Genomic DNA, 26,770 nt, shown 5'->3' with positions numbered 1-26,770 from the left:
GCTAGCTGACAGTTCAAGATATGCAAAAGTAAGGAATATATTTTTGATAAAGAATCAGAGTCATGACTTTATACTTGGTGGGAATTATTTATTAGATTCAATTTGTAGGGTTTATTCATCCAAATTACATTGGATGTCCATTAATCTAATACTCATCTTCATACAAGACAAATCAGGATGATATGTGACTAATTTCTAAGTGAGACATTGATGAACTGAATAACTAAAGTTTGTGTTTTGTTGTTAATGGAACTGAATTGCAGTTAAAAACATCTGGATTTTATTTATGTTGCTTTCATTAAATTCATAGTGACACATAGTTATGTCAGAATTCATTTCTTTGGTTCTATGTAATGTGATCTTGGTTACTAAAACATTTTTGTACAAACTTTTTGCTGGATTGTCGCATGGGTTGGACCCTGCGCCAGAAGAGGGGAATGTCAGAATAAAGTAACGTGGGGTTCCAAAAGTTTTAGCACTCATGGGAAAAAGGGTAGCTCAGACCTCCAGTGAGGACTTAGTGACAATGCAAGAGAGATGTTGTACTTTGTTTATATAAATGGTGCATAGCTCCCTAAGACCACATTATGAAAACCTCTCTGAAATTATGGTGTTGATTCTTTTGTGAAATTTTACATCTCCACAGATTAGACCATTTTTGAAATTCTTTTTGGGTTTTCTGAAACTATGAAATATTGACCTGTAATCAGACCTTCCTCAAACATCATGTCACATTTTTGATATTCAGAATATTTAGCTGATGGTCACTGCTAGTATATCAGGTGAAGTCAGAAGATCAATTATTTGGATTTTGTTGGATGTTTTGATGAAGTTCATGTAGTTAAGCACTTAGGTTTGAGAATGGGACTTTGAATTGAAAAGTAGCCAAGCGTTGTGAAGGCTCTACCTATTGTTCTCACTTATATGAGATTGAGACAAAGGACACAGGCAAATCTCAGTCCTTTTGAAGTGCTGTGTGGCAGGTCTCCTAATTTGGACATGGGAATATTGCCAGGATCTTTTTCTTCCACATCTTTGTGTGAAAATAGGATGTTGTTTTACTGTCAAAACCTGTCCACTGTGTTTTCTCAAGTTTCACAGACGGTGAAGGCTGCATTACCAGAAACAGCCACTTCCACCCTCCAGTCCTTTATTCCTGGCGACTGGATTCTGGTCAGAGAATCTAGGAGAAAACACAGGAAGTCCAGGCGCTGGAATGGCCCATATCAGATCCTACTAGACACCCAGGAAAGCTGCAGGAAAGCTCCAGCTCCTCCAGCTTCATCTGGCTTCCAGGACACAAGTCATCTTCCAACTGGATCATCCACGGCTGAAAGGTGTGAGGACAGCGGACCACCACAAGACAAAGAACTGTAAGCTGATCACTGGCGAGTGATTGAAGAGGTGGTTGAAGAACACTGTTCTTACAAGGGCACAATAATCCCTTGGGCAGTGCAACGTTATTTCAGAATCTACTTAAGGCCATCGCATTGCCTGAAAGTTAGAAATCATAAGGTCATTTGCCTCACTGCACACACACCACAGTGAGAGATTCTTTCCTCCCACTTTGACAGCGAGACTGACTCTGAGGAGGAAATCTCGGATGCTTTTATCTAACTTTTATGTTTATTGCTTGATATTTATCATTATGGTATTATTACAAATTTGAATGTGTTCATTTCCACCGTTGTTTAGTTGGACTATGGAAGCCTAACTTCCAGCAGGTTAGAGTTCCTGTTTCTAAACATATTTCTAGAGGAGCTTCCTACGACTGCCCACCTGTACCAGACTGGTAACAGGGCAGCTTGAAGCCACTCAGGAGAGACAGCAGGATTTTTTGTTTTTTAAGTTGTGTTTATAATTTGTTTTCTTTGGGAAAAACTGTTTGCTTTCAGTACCAGAAGAAAGGACATTCCACTTCAAGGTCATGGAAGGTCATGGAAGATGGTTTGTTCTGATGCTAATGATTGGTATTGCAAGTATTTTTGTAACTCTTGTGTTCATTTTGGGAAAGGTACAGCAAAGACAATGTGTGGTTAATCTGACTAATAATACTCATAAGCAAATTCGAAGAGAGATTCATCACTTTTCTGACTACTATGATCATACTGATAATGTTTGGTGGCAACTGATGCATCAAAACTGTGAGGAATTATAGTGTAAGGGAAAGCAGAAACGTGTGCGTCTACAGGAACTCTTTATAGAATTCGGGGTAATAGAAATCCGATTAAAGATTCAGATATTTGTATTACACAGGAGGAAAGCACACCTTATTTCCTTGGGAAGACAGTAGGTTGCGAAGCTATTATATCTGTTTTATGTGCTTTAATCAACAGACATAAATTTGAGTCATGTCCTATCAGAACTGATCCTTATACTATTTCAGAATCTTTGGCTCCAGATCCTTTTGTATTAACTTTTAATCTTACTGCTTTATCTGAGGAAGGTTTCACTGTTCTAACTACGGAGCAGCAGGCTATACGAACTATGAGTTTGCAAACTAGAATGGCTTTGGATTATCTGTTAGCTGAGAGGGGTGATGGTTTTGAAGAATTTTCCTTTAGTTGTGATTATCTTGTAATCAGAAGAAGGGAGTGTAATGGAAATTCTTGCAGTAAGCATTTCACAGTGTATAACCTTTTTTACTCCTCAGAACATCTGTGTTAGAGGAAGAAGCTGTAAAAGCCATTATCAGAAGTTTAATGGTTCAGACCCATCTTTAGGACAATGTCAGAAAGGGCAGTTAGGTCTGTTCCTAGATAACCTTGTCACTTTTGAACTTAAGAAGGGTTTGGGTCATAAAACACAGACTCTTTGCAGTTGAGATAACACTGTCTTGTTCTGGTATAAATACTGTGTGTAAATGTTGATCAGGGCTCTGTTCAACTGACTTGCTTGGTGACAGAGTCATTCAAACGCTGAATGCCTTTGAATAAAACTTATAAAGACAAAGTCCGGATTTTCTCTTGTTATGAGTCAACTTCTACCCACTTTGATAAGAAAATTCCACAACACCCTGTACCATTCTCTCATTCTTGTCTCCTTCGTGATGCATTTCTTAGATTCATTGCACACTAACTGAAATATTTCAGGTCTTTTATTGTCTTAATACGGATGATTTTGGCATACAGCTCATGAAAACCCAAAATTCCTATCTCACAAAATTAGCATATTTCATCCGACCAATAAAAGAAAAGTGTTTTTAATACAAAAAACGTCAACCTTCAAATAATCATGTACAGTTATGCACTCAATACTTGGTCGGGAATCCTTTTGCAGAAATGACTGCTTCAATGCGGCGTGGCATGGAGGCAATCAGCCTGTGGCACTGCTGAGGTCTTATGGAGGCCCAGGATGCTTTGATAGCGGCCTTTAGCTCATCCATAGTGTTGGGTCTTGAGTCTCTCAACGTTCTCTTCACAATATCCCACAGATTCTCTATGGGGTTCAGGTCAGGAGAGTTGGCAGGCCAAGTGAGCACAGTGATACCATGGTCAGTAAACCATTTACCAGTGGTTTTGGCACTGTGAGCAGGTGCCAGGTCGTGCTGAAAAATGAAATCTTCATCTCCATAAAGTTTTTCAGCAGATGGAAGCATGAAGTGCTCCAAAATCTCCTGATAGCTAGCTGCATTGACCCTGCCCTTGATAAAACACAGTGGACCAACACCAGCAGCTGACACGGCACCCCAGACCATCACTGACTGTGGGTACTTGACACTGGACTTCTGGCATTTTGGCATTTCCTTCTCCCCAGTCTTCCTCCAGACTCTGGCACCTTGATTTCTGAATGACATGCAGAATTTGCTTTCATCCGAAAAAAGTACTTTGGACCACTGAGCAACAGTCCAGTGCTGCTTCTCTGTAGCCCAGGTCAGGCGCTTCTGCCGCTGTTTCTGGTTCAAAAGTGGCTTGACCTGGGGAATGCGGCACCTGTAGCCCATTTCCTGCACACGCCTGTGCACGGTGGCTCTGGATGTTTCTACTCCAGACTCAGTCCACTGCTTCCGCAGGTCCCCCAAGGTCTGGAATCAGCCCTTCTCCACAATCTTCCTCAGGGTCCGGTCACCTCTTCTCATTGTGCAGCGTTTTCTGCCACACTTTTTCCTTCCCACAGACTTCCCACTGAGGTGCCTTGATACAGCACTCTGGGAACAGCCTATTCGTTCAGAAATGTCTTTCTGTGTCTTACCCTCTTGCTTGAGGGTGTCAATAGTGGCCTTCTGGACAGCAGTCAGGTCGGCAGTCTTACCCATGATTGGGGTTTTGAGTGATGAACCAGGCTGGGAGTTTTAAAGGCCTCAGGAATCTTTTGCAGGTGTTTAGAGTTAACTCGTTGATTCAGATGATTAGGTTCATAGCTCGTTTAGAGACCCTTTTAATGATATGCTAATTTTGTGAGATAGGAATTTTGGGTTTTCATGAGCTGTATGCCAAAATCATCCGTATTAAGACAATAAAAGACCTGAAATATTTCAGTTAGTGTGCAATGAATCTAAAATATATGAATGTTAAATTTTCATCATGACATTATGGAAAATAATGAACTTTATCACAATATGCTAATATTTTGAGAAGGACCTGTATATCAAGAAGTTCTCAGAGGAAGTGGCACAGCTCCTTAAATGGCTAGATCATGGGCCTCTCCAGATGCAGTTGATTGATCTCCAAGCAGATGTGACTCTGAAAGAGCAGTTTGAAAAAAACTGACCCTCCCTCTTTCTGGCTCCAAATGGTCCCTGAAACAACCTTCTCAGGTCTGAAGAAAGTAGCCATATACATCCTGACCATGTTTGGCTCCACACACAACTGTGAAGCAGCTTTTTCTGCAATGGACATTATCAAAACTAAATGCCGTTCAAGACTCACTAATGAACACCTCCATATGTGCATGAGAATGGCTTTGACTCCATTCAAGCCAAGGTTTAAAGTTCTGGCAGGGGAAGCTCGAGCTCAGTTTTCTCACTGAGCAAAAAAGGGAGAAAACTCAACACAAAAGATGAAGAAAATGAGCTTCTTGTTAAAATTTCTTATCTATAAACCTGTTGAGATTGTTGATGTAACACAAAAAGAGAAAATTCCAGCTCTTTGTTTTAGTTTCTGAATTTAACACTTAAAATGAAGTTATCATATTAATATTGTCTTATTTGCAAATGTAGCTCAAATTGTTTTAGCAAATGAAAGAAAATTGCACATATGGGCAGTTATACATATGTTCAGTTCTATGATATGCGTAGAATATAAACTATCTATGTGTGTAACTGGAATGTGTGGAAATAGGGGTGTCAAGCTTAGGGAGTGCAAGGTCATAAATTAGAAGAGGACAAGGAAGGCCAGAGACAGGGGAGGATGAGTTGCATGTTACAATCAGAAGTATTCCTTATTTGGACTGTTATGTTATGTTATACATGTGTGACATGATATATGTATATGTTGAACACACCCTTGAGACTGAATAAAACGAGCTGAAAGCAAGAGTTGATTAGAGATGGGTTTGCAGCTGCTTGGCTCTCCATCTCTCACTCTGCAGAGGCGAACATAAGTAGATTGTACTTGTGTTTATTTCACTCTTTGAACCCTGTACCCAAATCAACTGACCCGCACTTCATTGACTGTTGTGCTGATCGCAGGTTGTTTGCTGTTGTGCAACGTGTATTCAAGCTCTCATCCTCAGGTGTATTGATCGTGCGATTGGTTCCATTGATACCAGAGGCATGAGATTACCAGGATATCAAACGGATGTGGTGCCAGAGCACATAATGATGTTGTCCACTGAATATTTGAGCACAAGTGATGATGTGGATCTCATGGAACCAAACCAAAGTGTTGGAGAAATTATGATACTGTGCTGTGAGGAGGAGGACGAAACCCATTGTTCAGAGCCAGCCTGAAAATGGGAGCCAAATTAAATCACAGCCATAAACCGAGGATGCAACACCAGGCCTTGCCCAAGACCAACCAGGAATGGGGAGCCAAGGATGCCACACCAGGAGGATGACCAACCCTTTCTTGCGGCCTGGAGGGGGACTGGACCAGACGACTGCAATAGATAATTGAACAGGGTCTATTATTTTTGTTGTTTTTTACTTTTTCAACAGGGCATTATTATCCATTTGCGATGTTTTTAATCATTTAAATTTCAGACACACATCAGCATAGGTCTGTTCTATGGGAAACAGAGGGGGTGCACACACTGAGGGCTGCAGGCGGTTACCAGAGAGATGGTACTCCGTTTGGGGGACGGAGTTATGCGACAGCCGGAAGGAACTGCCTCCCATATTCTAGCTTAGGTCCATTTGCACTAGACACATTGATTGATGTGAGGTTTTCCCACCTCAACAGGGGGATTGTTATGGATGTATGATTCTGTGGCCTTTTCTAATTATCTCTTTGCTGCCCTGATTAAATATATCTACCCTTGTTGCTCATCTGCCGCACCGCTCACTGCTACAGCTTACACAACATAACTGGTGATATCACATAAGATGCAACACATAGTCAAGGATAAACTGACACAAGAGGATGACACCCTTTAGGAGGGTTAAGAACAAGCATAGATAAAAGCAGGACTCACTCTCCATTCTTTGCTCCTCTCGAGGTTCATCCCTATGATGGGCGGAGGGGGGCCCGGTACCGAAGGTGAATGTCACTCTGTATCTGTTCAACTGTATAATCTGTACACTGATCATTTGGGGATTAAATCTTGATTTTACACTTAACCATTGCTCATTATTTCACAAGGTAAATACTTTGCTGGTTTTACTGGTTGGGTCTCGGAACTGGAGAGAAACAAACCCGGTGATGCACAGGGAGGAAAGAGAGCAAAAACTCCCATTTTACAACAGGACATGTGCTACAAAAAACAAAGTTCTTGGAATGGGGTGAATTTAGAAATTTTCTGTATATGACTACTTTATCTATGAGAGACACCAGAACCAATTAATGCAGATGACCTGAAGGCCGCTATCAAAGCAACCTGGGCCTCCAGAACACCTCAGCAGAACCACAGGCTGAACAACTGGGGGTCTAGAAGTTTGAAAGCTGATACACAAACACATAAATAATCTTGGCCATCTTTCCACTATTGATTTGAGTGAGTTTGCAGACATCAATATCTGCACAGCTCTGGTGAGATGCTAGAATTTCAATCAGGTTCTGGTGTTTAATGAGGCCCTTGCAGCAACTGAAATATTTCACTTTTTGAAAGCAGTGACAAAAACACAGACTTAATTCAATTACATAAAAATAATTCAAACCTAGTTGTAAGACAAATAAGACAAATAAAATTCAGGATATTATTGCAATTGGTAAACAGTTTTCCATTTAAGGAAGCTCAGCCAGCCGCCAAAATATGGCGTGTTATTTGGACCACTGGGAGGACCTGGCCTGGGCCCGCTACGCGGACGCTCCATGTATGGATCCTGTCTTCGGTAGCATTGTTCAGCACGATGTCTGGGTTCATTGCATGTCCAGCATCTCCCAGGTATTCCGGGTGCAGCATTTCGCCCCCTGTTTGCCCATGGGGATCCTCTTTGTTTTCTTCCTCGAGCTTCAAATGGTCGTGGATTCCACGCCGAAGGATAAACATTTACTACCGGATGCAGTGGTGGGGCTGTTGGAAAGTTTCGAGGACCTGCCTGTGATGGATGTGCCACATCAGGAAAAGGTGCTGTAGGTGTTGTAGATGAGGTGCAGGTGTGTTCTTCCCCTTTCACCATCACAGCGTGGGGTTTTGGCTTTAACGTTTCCCTGAAGCTCTCCAAGTTGCATTTGGGCCAGCTTTATTTGTATATTTTTGTCTTGTTCATTGAGCTTCTGCTCCTCTTTTCTGTATTTTTGTACATTGGGTACTACATGATCTCTAAACTCTTTGTGTGGCATTGATGTCAGAGCAACAACATCTTCGAGTTTGCTCCGCACAGGTGCTGGCATACTCTCAATGATGGTATTCCGAAATAAGATCTTGAATAGAGGACTCTTGTCAATGTCCTGTTCCGCATCCTGGTTCCATCTTTCCAATTGTTTAGAGATGTACGTCGCTGGGTTCTCGTTATCACCGAGTGGTTCCCCTTTCAGCACTCTGGGGTCTACCCTTGCTGGGTATTCTCTGCGCAGTTCTTTCCAGAGCGCATTTCGAAATACATTGAATTCAATTCCATCTGCTCGATGACGAAGCTTTCAACCATAATTTTGTTTCAAAATGTTCTCCATGGTTGGAGTCCCAAGACACTGTTCCCAAACTGCTTTAGTGTCTCCCAATGCCAGCGGTTTCCCTACTGTTTCTTCTTCAAATTTTGTTATCCATTTGTTTAAAATATATTTATTTATTTTTAGTGTAAAAAAGTAATCAAATAAAGTAAATGCAACCAAATCGTGTACATGAAAAATTTTAACAGCTGTGGCCTTTTCCAGCGCTTTTTTGCCCTGCAGGCATCACGAGGCACAATCTCACCTCGACCAAACTCCACCTGCTACTTAATCCCAAGGTCACTACGTACCTTTTCTAACATGTTTTTTATATATAAAAATAGCTATTTCTGGGCACGGCGTTGATGTAGTAGGGGTTAAGCCCACGACCATGTGCAGAGGCTACTGTCCTCGAAGCGGCTGTCCTGGGTTCGAATCCCGGGCCCGGTGACTTTTGCCGAATGTCTCCCCTTCTTTCTACCCTTCTTTCCTGTCTTCCTACTGTCAAAAAATAAATAAAAAGGCCAATAGTGCCGAAACAATATCTTTAAAAAAAAAAAAGCTATTTCCCTGCAAGGTGGCTTAATTTTTGGAGAGAAATCAATATCAACACCAAGCACTTTATTATTTAGGTCTATTCCTGTCTTGGAACCAGGTTAAACACTGGGTGTGCACAATACTCATTTTAAAACCATGCTGAATTTAAACCTCCTACTTATCAGATGTGTGCTTTGATGGACGAACTTCAGGGGCTGGAGATGGCTGCACCCTATGTGGAGTGATCTCCTAGTGGAGATCAAAAGGGGGAAATTGTGGAAATATAAATGCCTTATTATTAGTAACTAAGACTAAGATATATTTGGGACTTTGCTGCTTATAGATTGATTTTAATTAGGAGTTTTAGTTATGCTTTTGATAGTTAGAAAAAACCTTAACATTAGACTCTAGTATCATAACATGATGAGTGTGCATTATTCAAAGTTAAGGCTTGCAGGTGTTTTCTGTCTGTATCATGAGGAGCAAGGAGTGTATGTGGGGAGGTGTGCCACTCCTCTCTCTGCTGGCCGGAACTTCTGATAACTATTCCACTCCTGAAACTTCCTGAAGATGTGTGCATCATTAATTAAATGATGAAATGTATGTCTGTTTCTTTGATGCTGTTGCTGGGTAGACATCCACAGATAGAATGATTGTGTATGTAACTGAAAAAAAAGGTGCTGCACAGCAACGTGGGGTATAAATGTAATGGACCAGCCCAAGTCAGACAACACAGACGTTTCCAGGTAGCAGTGTAATGGTGCATTCACACTGAACGTGGATTCTGTGATAGGAGCGGCCGATTTACATGTTATCCCTATGTAGAGGCGTGTTCAGGAGCGGAGCGGCGCGAGATGGTGCGAAGGAGACGAAGGGCGCGGTGCGGTAGGCGCGCCGAGCGAAGAGGGAGCGATGGACGAGTTGAAAAATCAGAACTTTTTCCTAAATTCGCGTCACGTCAACCAATCAGGGACTGAATGTGCCTGTGATGTAGGGTGAAGGACAGCAGCGGAGAAGAAGCGGTTATCAGTGAAGATGGTGGACCAAATCATAGTGGCGGTGTGCGGCAAGCCAGAGTTGTATGACTCAACTAATTACTTTTACCGAGACAAGTAATGAAATGACCTGGCCTGGTTATGTTTAGGCACAAATATCTTATATTTAGGAGATGTGGACATTAAAAGTCGGCTGTTTTTTTATCGAACTGAGATTTATTTACTCACCGAAGACAGATGGACAGGCGTTCAGCAGTGGGGATACAGGGCCGGTAGTTGGTGTCCCGGAGGCTGATTTGTCTCCCAACGCGGAGAAGTACCGCTGAAATTGACCGTCATCCAGACGCAGCTCCTGGAGTAGGTGGTGGTACTCTCCGAACTGTTCCCATCCCTGAAGAATCTGGTGAACCCAGGGACGTCGACGGCATTTTTCGGCTCTCCACAGGAAAAACACAGTAATTAGGTCCGTGAAATCCATGTCCCCCATGTTCAGTTGACACCAGCAAGCAGCAGATAGAAGCTCCTCCTATTTTATGAAACGGCAAAGCGTTGCCGTTTGTTGCCAGTTGGCAACGTGGAGTTCACGTGGAATGTGAAGTGAGCAACAGCACACAAATGACGCAAAATATTCGCAGAATCCGCGTTCGGTGTGAACGCACCTTAAGTGTGATGTCTCCTCTGAATTCAGGTTAGTTTTAATAAACTTGTGGGAAAGTATAAATGATCTCTGACTGAGTATTGTCGTTTGGGGTGCCAAATAAGAGGTGATGAGAGGTGAGGAGTAATGTAAGAATTAACAGATGTGGGCCCGAATCAGAGCCGCCCAGGCCCCGCTCTCCGGACGGGGGAACACAAACCTCTCCCTGGACTGGACTGCTGAACTAATGTCAAAGTGACCTGGCAGGATTCAGGATATCATGAGTCTTGCCGGCTGAACTGTTTCCATCCAGTCTGCAAGTTTGCTTCTACAATAACAAGGCCATCAGTCATTCCTGATGCCAAAAACTTTTCCTTATCTAATGTGTTCCCAGAAGGGCCTTGCATGCTGCATAGAGTGACCTTTCCCTTATACCCAGAACAATCTTCACAAAACTCATCTTTACATATGGTGAAAACAATAACACTTTTAATCTACCAGACAAAGCTTTAAGCTTCCACATGATCCACTTTGGTCAAAGCTTCCATGGCGCATCGATGCAGTAATTATTGCTAAAGTACTGAGTGCATAAAAATAGACAGCCTTTTCAGAAGACTGACGCTTCTGTTAAAATAAGATTTTTTTATTGATCTTACATAAAATTACATAAAAACTTTTTGAAACCAGTGACAAAAACACAGACTTAAGTCAATTACACACAAAATGATTCAAACCTAGTTGTAAGGCAAATAAAATTCAGGATATTATTGCAATTGGTAAACAGTTCTCCTTTTAAGGAAGTTCAGCCAGCTGCATAAAGGCATTGACTTTGATGAAAATCTCATACAGAGCAAACATGTGGAGAGAGCAGGAAGGAAAAACTCAGTTTTAACAGGAGGAAACTCTCAACAGAACCCAGGTCTGCATGAATACCCATCTGCTGTGACCGACTCAGGGATGAGAGGACTAAAAGCACACACACAAAGAAATTATCTTTGCCCTCATTACTCTATTTCATTTCATTGAGGTTCGGAAAAATTTACTTCTGCACAACTCTGGTGAGATCTTAGTAGTTCAATCTGATTTGGTCTGGGTTTTAACTAGGCCATTGCAGCGACTTGATTGTTTTCTTTAGCTGATCTATTGTAGATTTGCTTCTGTGTCTGGGATCATAGTTCTGTTGATAACCCACTTTGGTCCAAGCTACAGCTGACTTTATCCTGACTCAAAACTACTCTGGTATTTGGAGGAGTTTATGGTCGACTCAATGACTCCAAGGTCCTCTGATTGTGTATTAGAAACCAAAGCGTTCACATGTACAGAAAACACACCTGTGATAAAACTCAATCTGAACAATAGATTAAATACAGTGGACAGACACGAGTGGAAAAGAAACTACCAGTTATACAACTAATCCGCAACTTAACATTTTTTAAAGATTAAAATACAAAAATCAGCCACAACAGAAATCCTGAAACCAACGATTGAAGACTGTTGCCTTTAACGTAAATGCACATATATATCAAAGCAAACTGCAGTTTTATTATTCATAGATTAGCCACTAGAATTCATAGATTACCTGCAGTGTGTACTCTCGTGTGTATTTAAACTGGCTTCATTGGTAATTTATGTCGACAAACATCACAACAGAAAGGTTTCTCTCTTGTGTGCACTCTCGTGTTTGTTCAAATGATCTTTTTGGGTAAATCTCTGTCCACAAACTTCACAACAGAAAGGTTTCTGACCAGTGTGGATTCTCATGTGTGTATTCAAATTGTCTTGTCTCGTAAATCTTTGTCCACAAACTTCACAACAGAAAGGTTTCTGCCCCGTGTGGAATCTCATGTGTGTGTTTAAACTGGCTTCATGGGTAAATTTATGTCCACAAACATCACAACAGAAAGGTTTCTGACCAGTGTGGATTCTCATGTGTGTATTCAAATTGTCTTTTCTCGTAAATTTTTGTCCACAAACTTCACAACAGAAAGGTTTCTGCCCCGTGTGGATTCTCATGTGTGTGTTTAAATTGGCTTTATGGGTAAATTTATGTCCACAAAGATCACAAAAGAAAGGTTTCTGCCCCGTGTGACATCTCAAGTGTGCGTTTAAATTTCCTCTTCGGGTACATCTATGTCCACAAAGATCACAACAGAAAGGTTTCTCTCCCGTGTGGACTCTCATGTGTGTGTTTAAAGCATATTTTCCATTACATATTTTACTACACTCTTTACAGCTCAACTTCACTCCAGCCTGGACTTTCTTTATTGAGCCCACCTTTTTATTCTCCGTAAAACATTTATTATCCAAAGAGCTTGAAGAACCTTTTTCTAAATCTGTCATGTGTTTCTGAATAGAGTGACTGTGAACATGCTGTCCAGCAAAGTCAGAGGAGCTAAAAGGTTTGTTAACAATGTTTCCATCTAACTCAGGATATCTGCTCTCCTTCCAGTCATTGTCCATGTCCTTAGTTTTCAGTCCAGATTCATCATCCTCTTCTTCCTTCTCAGTGACTTTAGCCTCTGAGGAAATGCAACAATCTTCGTGATCTCGTATCCAGATGGATTCTTCTCCATAGTTCTCTTCTTCAAGCTCTCTGCCTCTAATTTGGTCTTGATGAAGCTGTAACAGCAGAGGGGACTGTTTATCATCCACACTCTTTACTGGAATAGCAGTGACTGGAAAGCTGATGGCATCAATCTCCTCCCCATTAAGCTGCTCTCCCTCCAGACTGGTGCAGACTTCCTCCTGTTCCTTCTTTATGTGGAGGGGCTTTGGGTCATGTAGGTCAGCACAAACTCTGTGGTTTACAGCAGCTTTTTCTTTAACCATCAGCATCTGCTTAACATCTGCAGGAAACATTGAAACACATCATGCTTATTAGAAAGTATTTTGACTTCAACCTGGACTAAGTGGCTTTTTAATAAAGATATTTAGGTGCTGTGGTAATATTTAATTCTTTCAATTAATTACAGTTTTCTCAAATTTCCTTTATTGTTGCATTATTCACAAATTGCCTTTCTATATGCAAATAAATATCAGCTGCTTAAGATAGCTGATGGCCTATATAAAGATTTTATGATACCATAATTTTGCACAATGGTACAATTGGTAAAAGCAAAGACCCCAGTTATCTAACAATGCAGTCAATTTCAATTTATTATTTAAATTGGTTAAAAACCTTTCTATCTAAGGAAACCTAGCTGAATGCATGGAGTCACTGACTAGCAGCATTTGCTTCTCCTAGATGAGCATGTAGAGACAGTGGAGAGGAAACAATCAAGGACAAGGAGGTACGAGAAAACAAGCAATGGGTCAGGTTCAAACAGCATGAGAAAAGCTTGGTCCGGCAAAGCTTTAGGAAGGATCATGGCCGCAGCAGTGGAAACTGGGTCATACGCGATAACTAGATCGTGTTACTTCATACCCATATACAACCAATCGTTGATTTGGCCAGACACGGGGTAAAACCGAATCCCTGCTGCAGATAATTATCAGCAGAAATGTCTGAATAGAATGGTTGTTTACTTTACTAATGCCATCTTTGAATGCAACATGTTTGATTTTCACAGAGAACATAAAAAGCAACAACCTCAGCGAAATTTAAGAAGCTTCAGCTCAAGGGAGAAAAAAGAAACAGCCATAGTTGCCTTTATGATCTGGCTGCTGCCTCCCCTCATAACAGATAGCTGTTGCCTTGACATAAACTGTGCTGTGTCCTCGTCTCTCAGCTTTGTTGAGTCTTCTCTTAGAGAAAAAGAACTAACTGCTCTATAATGCTGGTGGAAAAAGTGTTTCTGATGGATCACTGTGAAAATAGAGCATACTCCTGAAATGTAAATACCACGTTTCTCCTGGTCCATTACAAAGTCATTGAAATCTATCCATCTAGCAAGGGTTATAAAACCATTTCTAAGGAGTAGGGACTCCAGATAACCACAGTCAGAGCCATTTTCCACAAAAGACCCAGGAGTGGCTGGTCTACCAAAATTACTCTACAACAATTCATCTCAGAGGTCAGAAAAGAGCACAGGTATCTAAAAATCTGTGGGACACACTTCCCTTATTGAAGGTCAGCGTTGATGATTGAAGAATAAGACAGACCTGGGGTTACAATGGCATCGGTGGGAGAGTTCAAAGACAAAAATCTATACTGTCCAAAAGGAGTTAATCCATTCTTTTAGCTCTCAGCGGTAATGACTGTTGGATTTGGCATCCTGCTGAACATGATTACTTCATCCTCAGTAAGTGAGACAGCATTGGAAGTAACTGTAGAACAGCTTTGGTCCAGTGGAGCTTCCCGAGTTATCAAAAATATTAGCTTCTTCTAAACCTTCAACTTGTACGTTAGACCCAATCCCAACCAAATTATTAAAGGAAGTGTTCCCTCTGATTACCAGCCCCATTTTAGATATGATTAATCTATCTTTAGTAAATGGATATGTACCACAGGATTTTAAGGTAGCTGTAATTAAACCTTTACTTAAGAAACCTTCACTTGATCGAGATGACTTGAAAAATTACAGACCTTCTTAATTCAGACAGGACAGAAGTTGTTTTTGTAGAAAATCGAGACTGCTTAGTCAATTAATGCGGACAGCATTAAATTGACCTCCGGTAATAAAGTAAAAAAAAGTGTTATTTTTGAACAGGACATGTCATTTAAATCCCATATTAAACAGGTTTCTAGGATTTCCTTCTTTCATCTCCGGAACATTGCCAAAATTAGAAATATCCTATCTAGGAGTGACGCTGAAAAACTAGTCCATGCATTTGTTGCTTCAAGGCTGGACTATTGTAATTCTTTACTATCAGGATGTCCACAAAATGCAGTTAAAAGCCTTCAGCTGATTCAAAATGCTGCAGCAAGAGTTCTGATGACAATTAAAAAGAGAGATCAAATTTCTCCTACTTTAGTTTCCCTTCATTGGCTCCCTGTTAAATCCAGAATATAATTTAAAATTCTCCTCCTCACATATAAAGCCCTTAATGATTTAGCTCCATCATACATCAGAGATCTGATTGGTCCATATGTTCCTAACAGAGCACTTTGTTCTCAGACTGCAGGTTTACTGGTGGTTCCTAGAGTCTCTAGAAGTAGAATGGGAGGCAGATCCTTTAGTTATCAGGCTCCTCTCAATTCAGTTTTATTTATATAGCGCCAATTCACAACACATGTTGTCTCAAGGCACTTCACAAAAGTCAGGTTCATACATTCCAATTAATCCTAACAATTGAACAGTGCAGTCGGAGTTAGTTATTTATTCAAATTGGATAAAAAGTTTTTCTATCTAAGGAAACCCAGCAGATTGCATCCAGTCTGTGACTTGCAGCATTCCCTCCTCCTGGATGAGCATGTAGAGACAGTGGACAGTCACTAGCGTTGACTTTGCAGCAATCCCCCATACTGAGCATGTATGTAGTGACAGTGGAGAGGAAAAACTCCCTTTTAACAGGAAGAAACCTCCAGCAGAACCAGGCTCAGTGTGAGCGGCCATCTGCCACGACCGACTGGGGGTTTGAGAGAACAGAGCGGAGACACAAAGAGAACACAGAAGCACTGATCCATGAGTCCTTTCTATGGGAAGGAAAAGTAAATGTTAATGGATGCAGCTCCTTTAGTCATTTCACCTAGAAAGAAAGAACAGACAAACTCTGAACCAGTTTTCAAGGTTAGAGTCTGAAAGAGAGCACATAGAGTTAGTCACAGTAGAAGCTCAGTCAATTTCCATGTCTAGGAGAGAGAAAGGGTTAAACACTAAAAGACAGGGCTATGTGGATCATCGGTAGAGGGTGAGCATTAAGTTGTTGCCAGCAGAAGCTCGGACAATTCCCCTCTCCAGAAAGGTGTCACAGGCAGACACAGAGCCAGGCCAGGTGTAGCTTCTAGGAAGAGAAAAGAGAGAACAAGGTTAAAAGCTGAAATAACAGCAAATAATGCAAAATTGGAGAGTAGTGTGAGAATGTAGTGCAGAGGGTGAAAGTGGTCATTATGTCCTCCAGCAGCCTAAGCCTATAGCAGCATAACTACACAGATAGTTTCAGTTTAGATCATTTAGTTAAATGGCGCTTATTTACAACAACGTCGTCTCAACGAACCCCACAAAGGGTCCCACTGATGGTCATTGTTATACTAAAAACCACAATGATTGGGATACCTCTCTCTGTCAGTCTGATTATAACCATTGGAAAAGAGAAGGGGTCATACAGGTAGCAGAAATGGAGGGTGTGTTTGCACCTCAACCATAACTGAGCCAGTTTAGGCTAAACCTGACTCCCCCTTACTCCAACCAACAGGGAGGGAAGAAGACGGAGGTAAAAAATAAGGAAGATAGCTCAGGATAAACTAAGCCACTCTAACTATAAGCTTTATCAAAAAGGAAAGTTTTAAGCCTAGCCTTAAAAGTAGACAGGGTGTCTGCCTCACGGACTAAAGCTGGGAGCTGGTTCCACAGGAGAGGAGCCTGATAACTAAAGGATCTGCCTCCCATTCTACTTCTAGAGACTCTAGGAACCACCAGTAAACCTGCAGTCTGAGAACAAAGTGCTCTGTTAGGAACATATGGACCAATCAGATCTCTGATGTATGATGGAGCTAGATCATTAAGAGCTTTATATGTGAGGAGGAGAATTTTAAATTCTATTCTGGATTTAACAGGGAGCCAATGAAGGGAAGCTAAAATAGGAGAAATATGATCTCTCTTTTTAATTTTCATCAGAACTCTTGCTGCAGCATTTTGAATCAGCTGAAGGCTTTTAACTGCATTTTGTGGACATCCTGATAGTAACGAATTACAATAGTCCAGCCTTGAAGTAACAAATGCATGGACTAGTTTTTCAGCGTCACTCCTGGACAGGATGTTTCTAATTTTGGCAATGTTCTGGAGATGAAAGAAGGAAATCCTAGAAACCTGTTTAATATGGGATTTAATGACATGTCCTGGTCAAAAATAACACCAGGGTTTTTTACTTTATTATCAGAGGTCAATTTAATGCCATCCAGGTTGAGTGATTGACTAAGCAGTTTCTTTTTTAAAGACTCCGGTCCAAAGACGACAACTTCTGTCTTGTCTGAATTTAGAAGCAAAAAATTTTACGTCATCCAAGTTTTTATATCTTCAAGACATGCTTGTAGTCTATCTAACTGGTTGGGCTCATCAGGATTTATGGATAAGTAAAGCTGAGTGTCATCAGCGTAACAGTGAAAATCTATCCTATGCTGCCTGATAATTGGACCTATTGGAAGCATATATATAGTAAAGAGAATTGGCCCAAGTACTGAGCCCTGTGGTACTCCACAATTAACCCTGGAGTTTAAAGATGATTTATCATTTACATGAACAAACTGGAATCAGTCAGACAGATAAGATTTAAACCAGCCTAGCGCTGTTCCCCTGATCCCTACAGCATATTCCAGCCTTTCTAAGAGAATTTTGTGATCAACTGTATCAAATGTAGCACTGAGATCTAGCAGGACCAGAACAGACACAAGTGCATTATCTGAGGCCATAAGAATATCAATAGTGACTTTCAGCAGAGCTGTTTCAGTGCTATGATGAGCTCTGAAACCTGACTGAAATTCTTCAAACAAGTCATTGCTGTATAAATGCTCACACATTTGATTAGCAACCATTTTCTCAAGCATTTTAGATAAGAATGGAAGATTGGATATAGGTCTGTAATTTTTCAACTCATCTCGATCAAGCGAAGGTTTCTTACGTAAAGGTTTAATTACAGCTAACTTAAAAGCCTGTGGTACATATCCATTTACTAAGGATTGATTAATCATATCTAAAATGGGGCTGGTAATCAGAGGGAACACTTCCTTAAATAATTTGGTTGGGATTGGGTCTAACATACAAGTTGAAGGTTTAGATGAAGCTAATATTTCTGATAACTCAGGAAGCTTCACAGGATCAAAACAGTCCAAACACAAATCAGGTTCTGCAGCTATTTCCAATGTTGTCTCACTTGCTGAGGATGAAGTAATCATCTTCGGGAGTATGTCAAAGATTTTTTTTTAATAGAATCAATTTTATTTAAGAAGAATCCCATAAAGTCATGGCTGCTAAGAGAATGGATGGCTCAACAGAGCAATGACTCTGTGTAAGTTTAGCAACTGTACTAAAGAGAAACCTAGGATTATTCTTGTTCTCTTCTATTAATGATGAGAAATAAGCTGTTCTAGCTTGGCGAAGTGTCTTTTTATACAACAGTAGGCTATTTTTCCAGATTAAGTAGGAATCCTCTAGTTGTGTAGAGCGCAATTTTCTCTCCAAATTTCTAACATTGTGCTTTAAAGTACACAGCTCTGAATTAAACCAAGGAGCTAGCCTCCTATTAATGATTACCTTCTTTTTCAAGGGGGCTGCATTGTCTAATGCATCACGCAATGATGAAGAAACACTATGAACAAAATAATCAATTTGTGAAGGGGCATAAACAGAATTATTGCCCTCCACTGTGCTTTTCAGTGATAATGAGGAAATTAAAAGTGGAACAGATTCTTTAAAGGTTGTTACAGCATCGCCTGATAATGATCTACTATAATGAAATTTTCTTTCAGGTGTGGAGTACTCGGTTAAATTAAACTCAAAGGTTATTAAGAAATGGTCAGACAGGACAGGGTTATGAGAGAATATTGTTATGTCTTTACACTCAATGCCATATGTCAGCACAAGGTCCAGAGAATGAAGACAAAGGTGGGTAGGTTTGTTAATGTTTTGATCAAAGCCAATTGAGTCTAAGATAGCATTAAACGCTATATTTAGGCTATCACTTTCAGCGTCTACATGAATGTTAAAATCCCCCATTATAATAACATTATCTGTATTTAACACTAAATCAGATAAAAGGTCTGAAAACTGATCTAAAAATTGAGAGTAAGGGCCTGGTGGACGGTACAAAACAACAAACAGAAGAGGCTTTAGTGCTTTGCAATTTGGATGAGGAAAACTAAGGATTAAATATTCAAAAAAGTTGTAGCTATTGATTGGTTTGGTGCTAATCAATAAATCCGACTGAAAGATGGTTGCTACTCATCCTCGCCCAGTAATTCGAGGAATGTGAAAATTTAAATAATTAGTAGGAGTTGACTCATTTATAGTAACATAATTCTCTTGCTGCAGCCAGGTTTCTGTGAGGCAAAGTAAATCAATCTGATTGTCACAAATCAGGTCACTAACTAGCAATATCTTTGAAGAGAGAGATCTTATGTTCAGTAAGCCACATTTAATTGTTTTATTTTTCTCTCCTGTGGAACCAGCTTCCAGTTTTAGTCCATGAGGCAGACACACTGTCTACTTTTAAGGCTAGGCTTAAAACTTTCCTTTTTGATAAAGCTTATAGTTAGAGTGGCTTAGGTTATCCATGGTCTGTAGTTATGGTGCTATAGGTTTAGACTGCTGGAGGACATATTGACCACTTTCACTCAATCTGCTACATTCTCATACTACTCTCCAATTTGCTGTTATTTCAGCTTTTAACTTTATGTTCTCTCTCTGTTTTTTCTCTTTCTAGAAGCTATACCTGGCTTGGCTCTGTATTTAGCTGTGGCACCTTCCTGGAGGGGGACATCGGCCAAGCAGCTGCCGCCAAAAACCTAATGTTCTCCATCAACAGATGATACAGATGTTTAACCCCAGCCTCTCCTAGACATAGCTACTGTCTGACCTTTTACTGTGACTAAGTGTGCTTTCTATCATACTGTCAGACTTAGATTTAGACAGTTTAACTGCTTAGCTGTCTTTCTCTACTAGATGAACCGACTGAGAGAGCTACTGGGCCTTTAACGTTTTACTTTTCTTTCACATAGAAAGTATTGCTGGATTAGTGCTTCTGTGTTCTTTTTGTGTCCCTGCTCTTTTCTCTCAGACTCCCAGTCGGTTGTGCAAGATGAGTCTGACTCTTGTTCTGCTGGAGTTTTCTTCTTGTTAAATGCTAATGTAGATGCAGGTGGATGTTTTCCATGAATGAACTCTATGAATTGTTAAGCAGTGCTGAAGTTGCAAAAGTCAAAAAATAAAAGGTAGGTGCTGGACGATATGGAAAAAAACATATCACGATATAGACTATTTTATATCACAATAACGATATATATCATGATATACCCGCAACTTTTCTGTTATTCTCTGAAAAATATGACAAAATAATATCATTGCTTAATTTTTTCCAACTTCATTTTAAAGTGATATTGTATGGAGCCCGCGAGAGGACATGGGGGATTTCTTTTCTTTTGCGTCCCCACGCAATGTTGTTAATCACCTCGAGAAAGCTGTGCATTTTGGAACAGCAGCACAGATGACAAACTGCTCACAAAACAAACACTGATATGGCATCGGTATGGTTTATTTGTCATATGCAGGGTCACATACAGTCAACAATGCGATTAAATGCTTAGGATAAGAAGAACCGTTCAAATCACTACAAAAACAAAAGCACTAAGTACACATCATGCAGCAGCAATAAGCATATAAAGTGTCACAGATGTGGTTTTGTGCAGTATTATTGTCCAGAGTTCAGTAGTTTGACAGCTTGTGGATAAAAACTGTCTTTAAGTCTGATTGAAGACCCTTTTATTTAAGGCCGATTTCAAAATAAAACTCAATAAATCTCAAAAACGGGTCTAGTGTTTGTTCCATTTTTGCAGTTATCTGGTTTGGAAACTCTCCCACAATGTATTGCGAGATAATGCAAAGACTATTGCGAGCGAACGCAAAAGTAATGCGTGGGGACGCAAAAGAAAAAAAACTCCCCCATGTCCCCTCGCGGGCTCGGTAACATTTAACTGAAGTGTCACAAATGAGAAAAATACATTTTAGTGCAGTAATATATGTGTATCAAATGACAACAGATGAGGTAGAGCTGCAGTAGCAGCAGATTCAACAGAATCAAATGCAAATTCAGAATGACAGAGGTCAAATATAAAGGCCACACACTAAGTGCAGAAGGTCTGAGACCTGATGATGAAAAGATCTGAGCCATTGTGTAAATGCCAACACCAGTAGAGAAGCCAGGATTGATGTGGTTCATGGGAATGGTGCAGTATCTGGCAAAATTGATTCTAAACCTGTCTGAGGTTTCTGCACCGCTAAGAAAGCTGCTCCAGGCTGAAGCAGAAATTTATTGGGAGGATCAACAACAACAAAGCTTTGAAATGTTAAAGAAACTCATCACTGGAGCTCCCACTCTGAAGTATTATGATGTCACCAAACCTATGAAACTGTCTGTTGATGGCAGCTCTAAGGTCATCGGAGCTGTGACCCTGCAAGATGAACGACCTGTGGCGTACGGCTGAAGGGCACCAACAGAATGTCATGGCAGATATGTGCAAATAGAGAAGGAGTTGTTAGCCATTGTGAATGGATCTGAAACATTCCATCAGTATGTATTTGACAAACTCATCCAAGTATAAACTGACCACAAACCATTGGAGAGCATCTTTAAGAAGCTGCTTCATCAACCTCCTATGAGGCTGCAAAGGATGCAGCTGCATCTTGAAAAGTACAGCTTGTGTGTCACCTACAAGCCTGGGAAAGAGCTTCACATAGAAGATGCACTGGGCCATGCTCACCTTAAAGAGCACAAAGAGGATCTCCTCAAAAAAGAGCTGCAGATCAATTGGGTCATTCCACTGTTACCCATCTCAGATGAAAAACTGGAAATGTTCAGAGAAGCAAAATCACTTGACTCAGTTCTTCAGGAGCTAAAAAAACCTGTCAATAAATGGGTGGCCAAGAGACAGAAAGACCTCCACTAAGCAAAGTGTTTGCTGATTTGGACTGTGATGACTCTGCTGATAAGGTTGAGACATACACACAGTCTTCTACACCAGCTCAAAGCGAGGACGGTGCTGAGCCGCCTGGGTTCACGCAGCCTTACCACAATAGATCGGGTAGATTGGTCAGAACTCCATTGAGACGTAGAGTGAAAATATGGTAGTGGACACTGAGTTCATTATATAACTGATTTAAAGCTAGTTATGTTATAACTCTCACAAAGAGCTAGGCTATGGTTGGTTTAGAATGACTGGTTTACAACGAGGTTCTTTAAAAGGAGGCGTTTTATGGCTTTCACTTGTTAGTTAATTGTTTGGTTGGGATTGTTTCTTATACATTTGAAGAAAGCTAAATATCTGTTACTATATTACAGGCCTGTGTGTACATGGTCTCTTGTTCTACACACATATACATTTATATGTGCATAAAATGTGTTAAGAAATAACTGAAGAAAGGGAATGTAATGTTTGATGTTACTGTTTTATTGTGAAAGGCTTCGGACTTCCGGTAGCGAGAGTTCGTTGCCTTTCACAATAAAACAGTAACATCATACATTACAGATGCATCTCCTTGAAAAGACCCTATGGATAAAAACTGGTTCATGACATCTTTTTCTTTTTGACCTGTCTGTTGATTATTGTTCTTGATGACTTGTGAGCAAAATTTTATTCTGTATGTTTTATAATTTTCAATAAAAGTTGAGAAACAATAAAAATTGAGCACACTTGTGCCCCTTTCCCACTGGCTCGATTTGGCCCGACTCGGCTCCACTCGGCTCGCTTTGCGGGCATTTCCTTTACTGTTATTTCAGTACCGGTACCTCCTTTTTTGGTACCTCCTTCTTACCTCCCATCTGAATGAACTAAATTTGAGACTACAGGGACAATTATGTCTCCGAGCTGATGACAGCCGTCCGCTCCTTTCAGAGGAAGCTTGAGGTGTTCAAGGAAGACCTGCAGGAAGAGTGTGCCCACTATACAAGAACAGGTTCAGGGGGAGCGAGATGTGTGTTTTCTTTGTTGGTTTTATTGATAAGATGATTCTAAACTTCAGAAACCGTTTTGACAGCATCAACTTTGGATCGCAGCTCAACATGTTCATTCAGAACCCATTTCTCATCATATATCAAGAAGTTCTCAGAGGAAGTGGCACAGCTCCTTAAATGGCTAGATCATGGGCCTCTCCAGATGCAGTTGATTGATCTCCAAGCAGATGTGACTCTGAAAGAGCAGTTTGAAAAAAACTGACCCTCCCTCTTTCTGGCTCCAAATGGTCCCTGAAACAACCTTCTCAGGTCTGAAGAAAGTAGCCATATACATCCTGACCATGTTTGGCTCCACACACAACTGTGAAGCAGCTTTTTCTGCAATGGACATTATCAAAACTAAATGCCGTTCAAGACTCACTAATGAACACCTCCATATGTGCATGAGAATGGCTTTGACTCCATTCAAGCCAAGGTTTAAAGTTCTGGCAGGGGAAGCTCGAGCTCAGTTTTCTCACTGAGCAAAAAAGGGAGAAAACTCAACACAAAAGATGAAGAAAATGAGCTTCTTGTTGTTAAAATTTCTTATCTATAAACCTGTTGAGATTGTTGATGTAACACAAAAAGAGAAAATTCCAGCTATTTGTTTTAGTTTCTGAATTTAACACTTAAAATGAAGTTATCATATTAATATTGTCTTATTTGCAAATGTAGCTCAAATTGTTTTAGCAAATTAAAGAAAATTGCACATATGGGCAGTTATACATATGTTCAGTTCTATGATATGTCACAATATACCGACAATAAATACTGTGAAAACATTTTATGAGTTAAAGTGAATTAAGTGTAAGGTATTGATCATATGCCGATGATGAGACAGTTACAAGGCTACTTAAATATATATTACATTGAATAGTTACATTTTATAACTTTCTGGACCCCTGCTTAAACAAATTTTCTCCAACTGGACCTTTTCAAGTTTTAGTTGAAGACCCCTGCTAATATCAGATAGGACTCACAATATGGCGGACGCGGATGGTTTCTGTCGCGTTAAGAAGCGTTTCCTGTTTTGCGTGTATGGGGCACACTTGGCCTTTAGAAAGCTAATACGTTAGTCACCTTAAAATGTTCCTAAACTGTAGCTTAGATGAAAACATACAAACCTAATCTGTGCAGCAGAACTTTGGGGTTGAAACCAGCCTCCAAGGTGTTGTGGAGCCGCTGAAATCCTTCCTCTTTTTTAGCGGTTTGGGAAATGTCTCCCACTGCTGCACTCTGCCACTGTTTGAACTGCTGCCTCCACATCTCTGTTAGCTTCTCCTCAGATGTTCCTTTAACAGTTACTGAGCAGTTAGAGATCAGCTTCCTTCCAAACTCAGCGAAGCAAAGTTAGACTTTGTTCTTCCTCACACGGAGAAATATCCCTCTGCAGGCGTAGTTCTCAGCTCCCACCACTCCGAGTCTTCACGGATGTTTCTCCCCAAACTCTGGTGACGTCAGTGTGCAAGAGACGAGCAACGCGCATGCGTGTGGTGACATATTTAGCATATTCTATGCATAAAAGGCTGTCTTTTTAGAGCTCAGCCACTAGATTTAAGGGCATTTTACCCAATCAGTGCACTGCAAGGGCAGACAAAAACAGTAAAGTATGACATTTAACTCACTGTACTTGTTATTGTTGGACAATAAAACAGCTGTCAACATGTGTTGCAAGTCTGAGGTGAGTCTGAGTGTGGAGCTATACCATGAGTAGACACAGATGTTTCCTGCATATGATTAAGCTAAAGTTGTTCAACTGAAAACTGTCTCTGTCTAAACCCTTTGTACCTCTGCTACAAAACACAGTTCACACACAAAGCAATGGACACTGTGTTTTATGTACTTTCACATAGACACAATTTATTATAAAAGAAATTGAACTGCTGCCTCCACATCTCTGTTGGCTTCTCCTCAGATGTTCCTTTAACAGTTACTGAGCAGTTCGAGATCAGCTTCCTTCCAAACTCAGCGAAGCAAAGTTAGACTTTGTTCTTCCTCACACGGAGAAATATCCCTCAGCAGGCGTAGTTCTCAGCTCCCACCACTCCGAGTCTTCACGGATGTTTCTCTCCAAACTCTGGTGACGTCAGTGTGCAAGAGACGAGCAACGCGCATGCGTGTGGTGGCATGTTTTCAATTCAATTCAGTTTTATTTACATATCGCCAATTCACAACACATGTTGTCTCAAGGCTCTTCACAAAAGTCAGGTTTATACATTCCAATTAATCCTAACCATTGAACAGTGCAGTCGGAGTTAGCTTTTTATTCAAATTGGATAAAAAGTTTTTCTATCTAAGGAAACCCAGCAGATTGCATCCAGTCAGTGACTTGCAGCATTCCCTCCTCCTGGATGAGCATGTAGAGACAGTAGGCAGTCACTGGCGTTGACTTTGCAGCAATCCCTCATACTGAGCATGCATGTAGCGACAGTGGAGAGGAAAAACTCCCTTTTAACAGGAAGAAACCTCCAGCAGAACCAGGCTCAGTGTGAGCGGCCATCTGCCACGACTGACTGGGGGTTTGAGAGAACAGAGCAGAGACACAAAAAGAACACAGAAGCACTGATTCAAGAGTCCTTTCTATGGGAAGGAAAAGTAAATGTTAATGGATGTAGCTCCTTTAGTCGTTTCACCTAGAAAGAAAGAACAGATAAACCCTGAGCCAGTTTTCAAGGTTAGAGTCTGAAAGAGAGCACATATAATTAGTTACAGTAAAAGCTCAGTCAATTTCCATGTCTAGGAGAAAGAAAGGTTTAAACACTGAAAGACAGCTCGGATGATTCCCCTCTACAGAAAGGTGTCACAGGCAGACACAGAGCCAGGCCAGGTGTAGCTTCTAGGAAGAGAAAAGAGAGAACAAGGTTAAAAGCTGAAATAACAGCAAACAATGCAAAATTGGAACTCATCAGAACTCTTGCTGCAGCATTTTGAATCAGCTGAAGGCTTTTAACTGCATTTTGTGGACATCCTGATAGTAACGAATTACAATAGTCCAGCCTTGAAGTAACAAATGCATGGACTCGTTTTTCAGCGTCACTCCTGGATAGGATATTTCTAATTTTGGCAATGTTCCGGAGATGAAAGAAGGAAATCCTAGAAACCTGTTTAATATGGGATTTAAATGACATGTCCTGGTCAAAAATAACACCAAGGTTCTTTACTTTATTACCGGAGGTCAATTTAATGCCATCCAGGTTAAGTGATGGACTAAGCAGTTTCTTTTTTAAAGACTCCGGTCCAAAGACGACAACTTCTGTCTTGTCTGAATTTAGAAGCAAAAAATTTAACGTCATCCAAGTTTTTATATCTTCAAGACATGCTTGTAGTCTATCTAACTGGTTGGGCTCATCAGGATTTATGGATAAGTAAACCTGAGTATCATCAGCGTAACAGTGAAAATTTATCCCATGCTGCCTAATAATTTGACCTATTGGAAGCATATATATAGTAAAGAGAATTGGCCCAAGTACTGAGCCCTGTGGTACTCCACAATTAACCCTGGAGTTTAAAGATGATTTATCATTTACATGAACAAACTGGAATCAGTCAGACAGATAAGATTTAAACCAGCCTAGCGCTGTTCCCCTGATCCCTACAGCATATTCCAGCCTTTCTAA

General features: G+C 40.6%; 1 protein-coding gene across 1 annotated transcript; it reads right to left on the bottom strand.

Annotated features, from left to right (window-relative positions):
* Positions 1 to 10,977: 10,977 nt before the first annotated feature.
* On the bottom strand, positions 10,978 to 24,635 carry LOC124856242 (zinc finger protein OZF-like). The gene is made up of 2 exons (XM_047346536.1): positions 24,278 to 24,635; positions 10,978 to 13,201 (listed from the first exon to the last, which is right to left on the bottom strand). Exons 1-2 carry the CDS (start codon positions 24,417 to 24,419, stop codon positions 11,997 to 11,999), a joined length of 1,347 nt encoding a protein of 448 aa, XP_047202492.1. The 5' UTR covers positions 24,420 to 24,635; the 3' UTR covers positions 10,978 to 11,996.
* Between the last annotated feature and the right edge of the window lie 2,135 nt (positions 24,636 to 26,770).

Source organism: Girardinichthys multiradiatus, chromosome 20, assembly GCF_021462225.1.
Source record: "Girardinichthys multiradiatus isolate DD_20200921_A chromosome 20, DD_fGirMul_XY1, whole genome shotgun sequence".
NCBI classification, from domain to species: domain Eukaryota; kingdom Metazoa; phylum Chordata; class Actinopteri; order Cyprinodontiformes; family Goodeidae; genus Girardinichthys; species Girardinichthys multiradiatus.
This window is presented reverse-complemented; position numbering and strand designations above follow the sequence as displayed.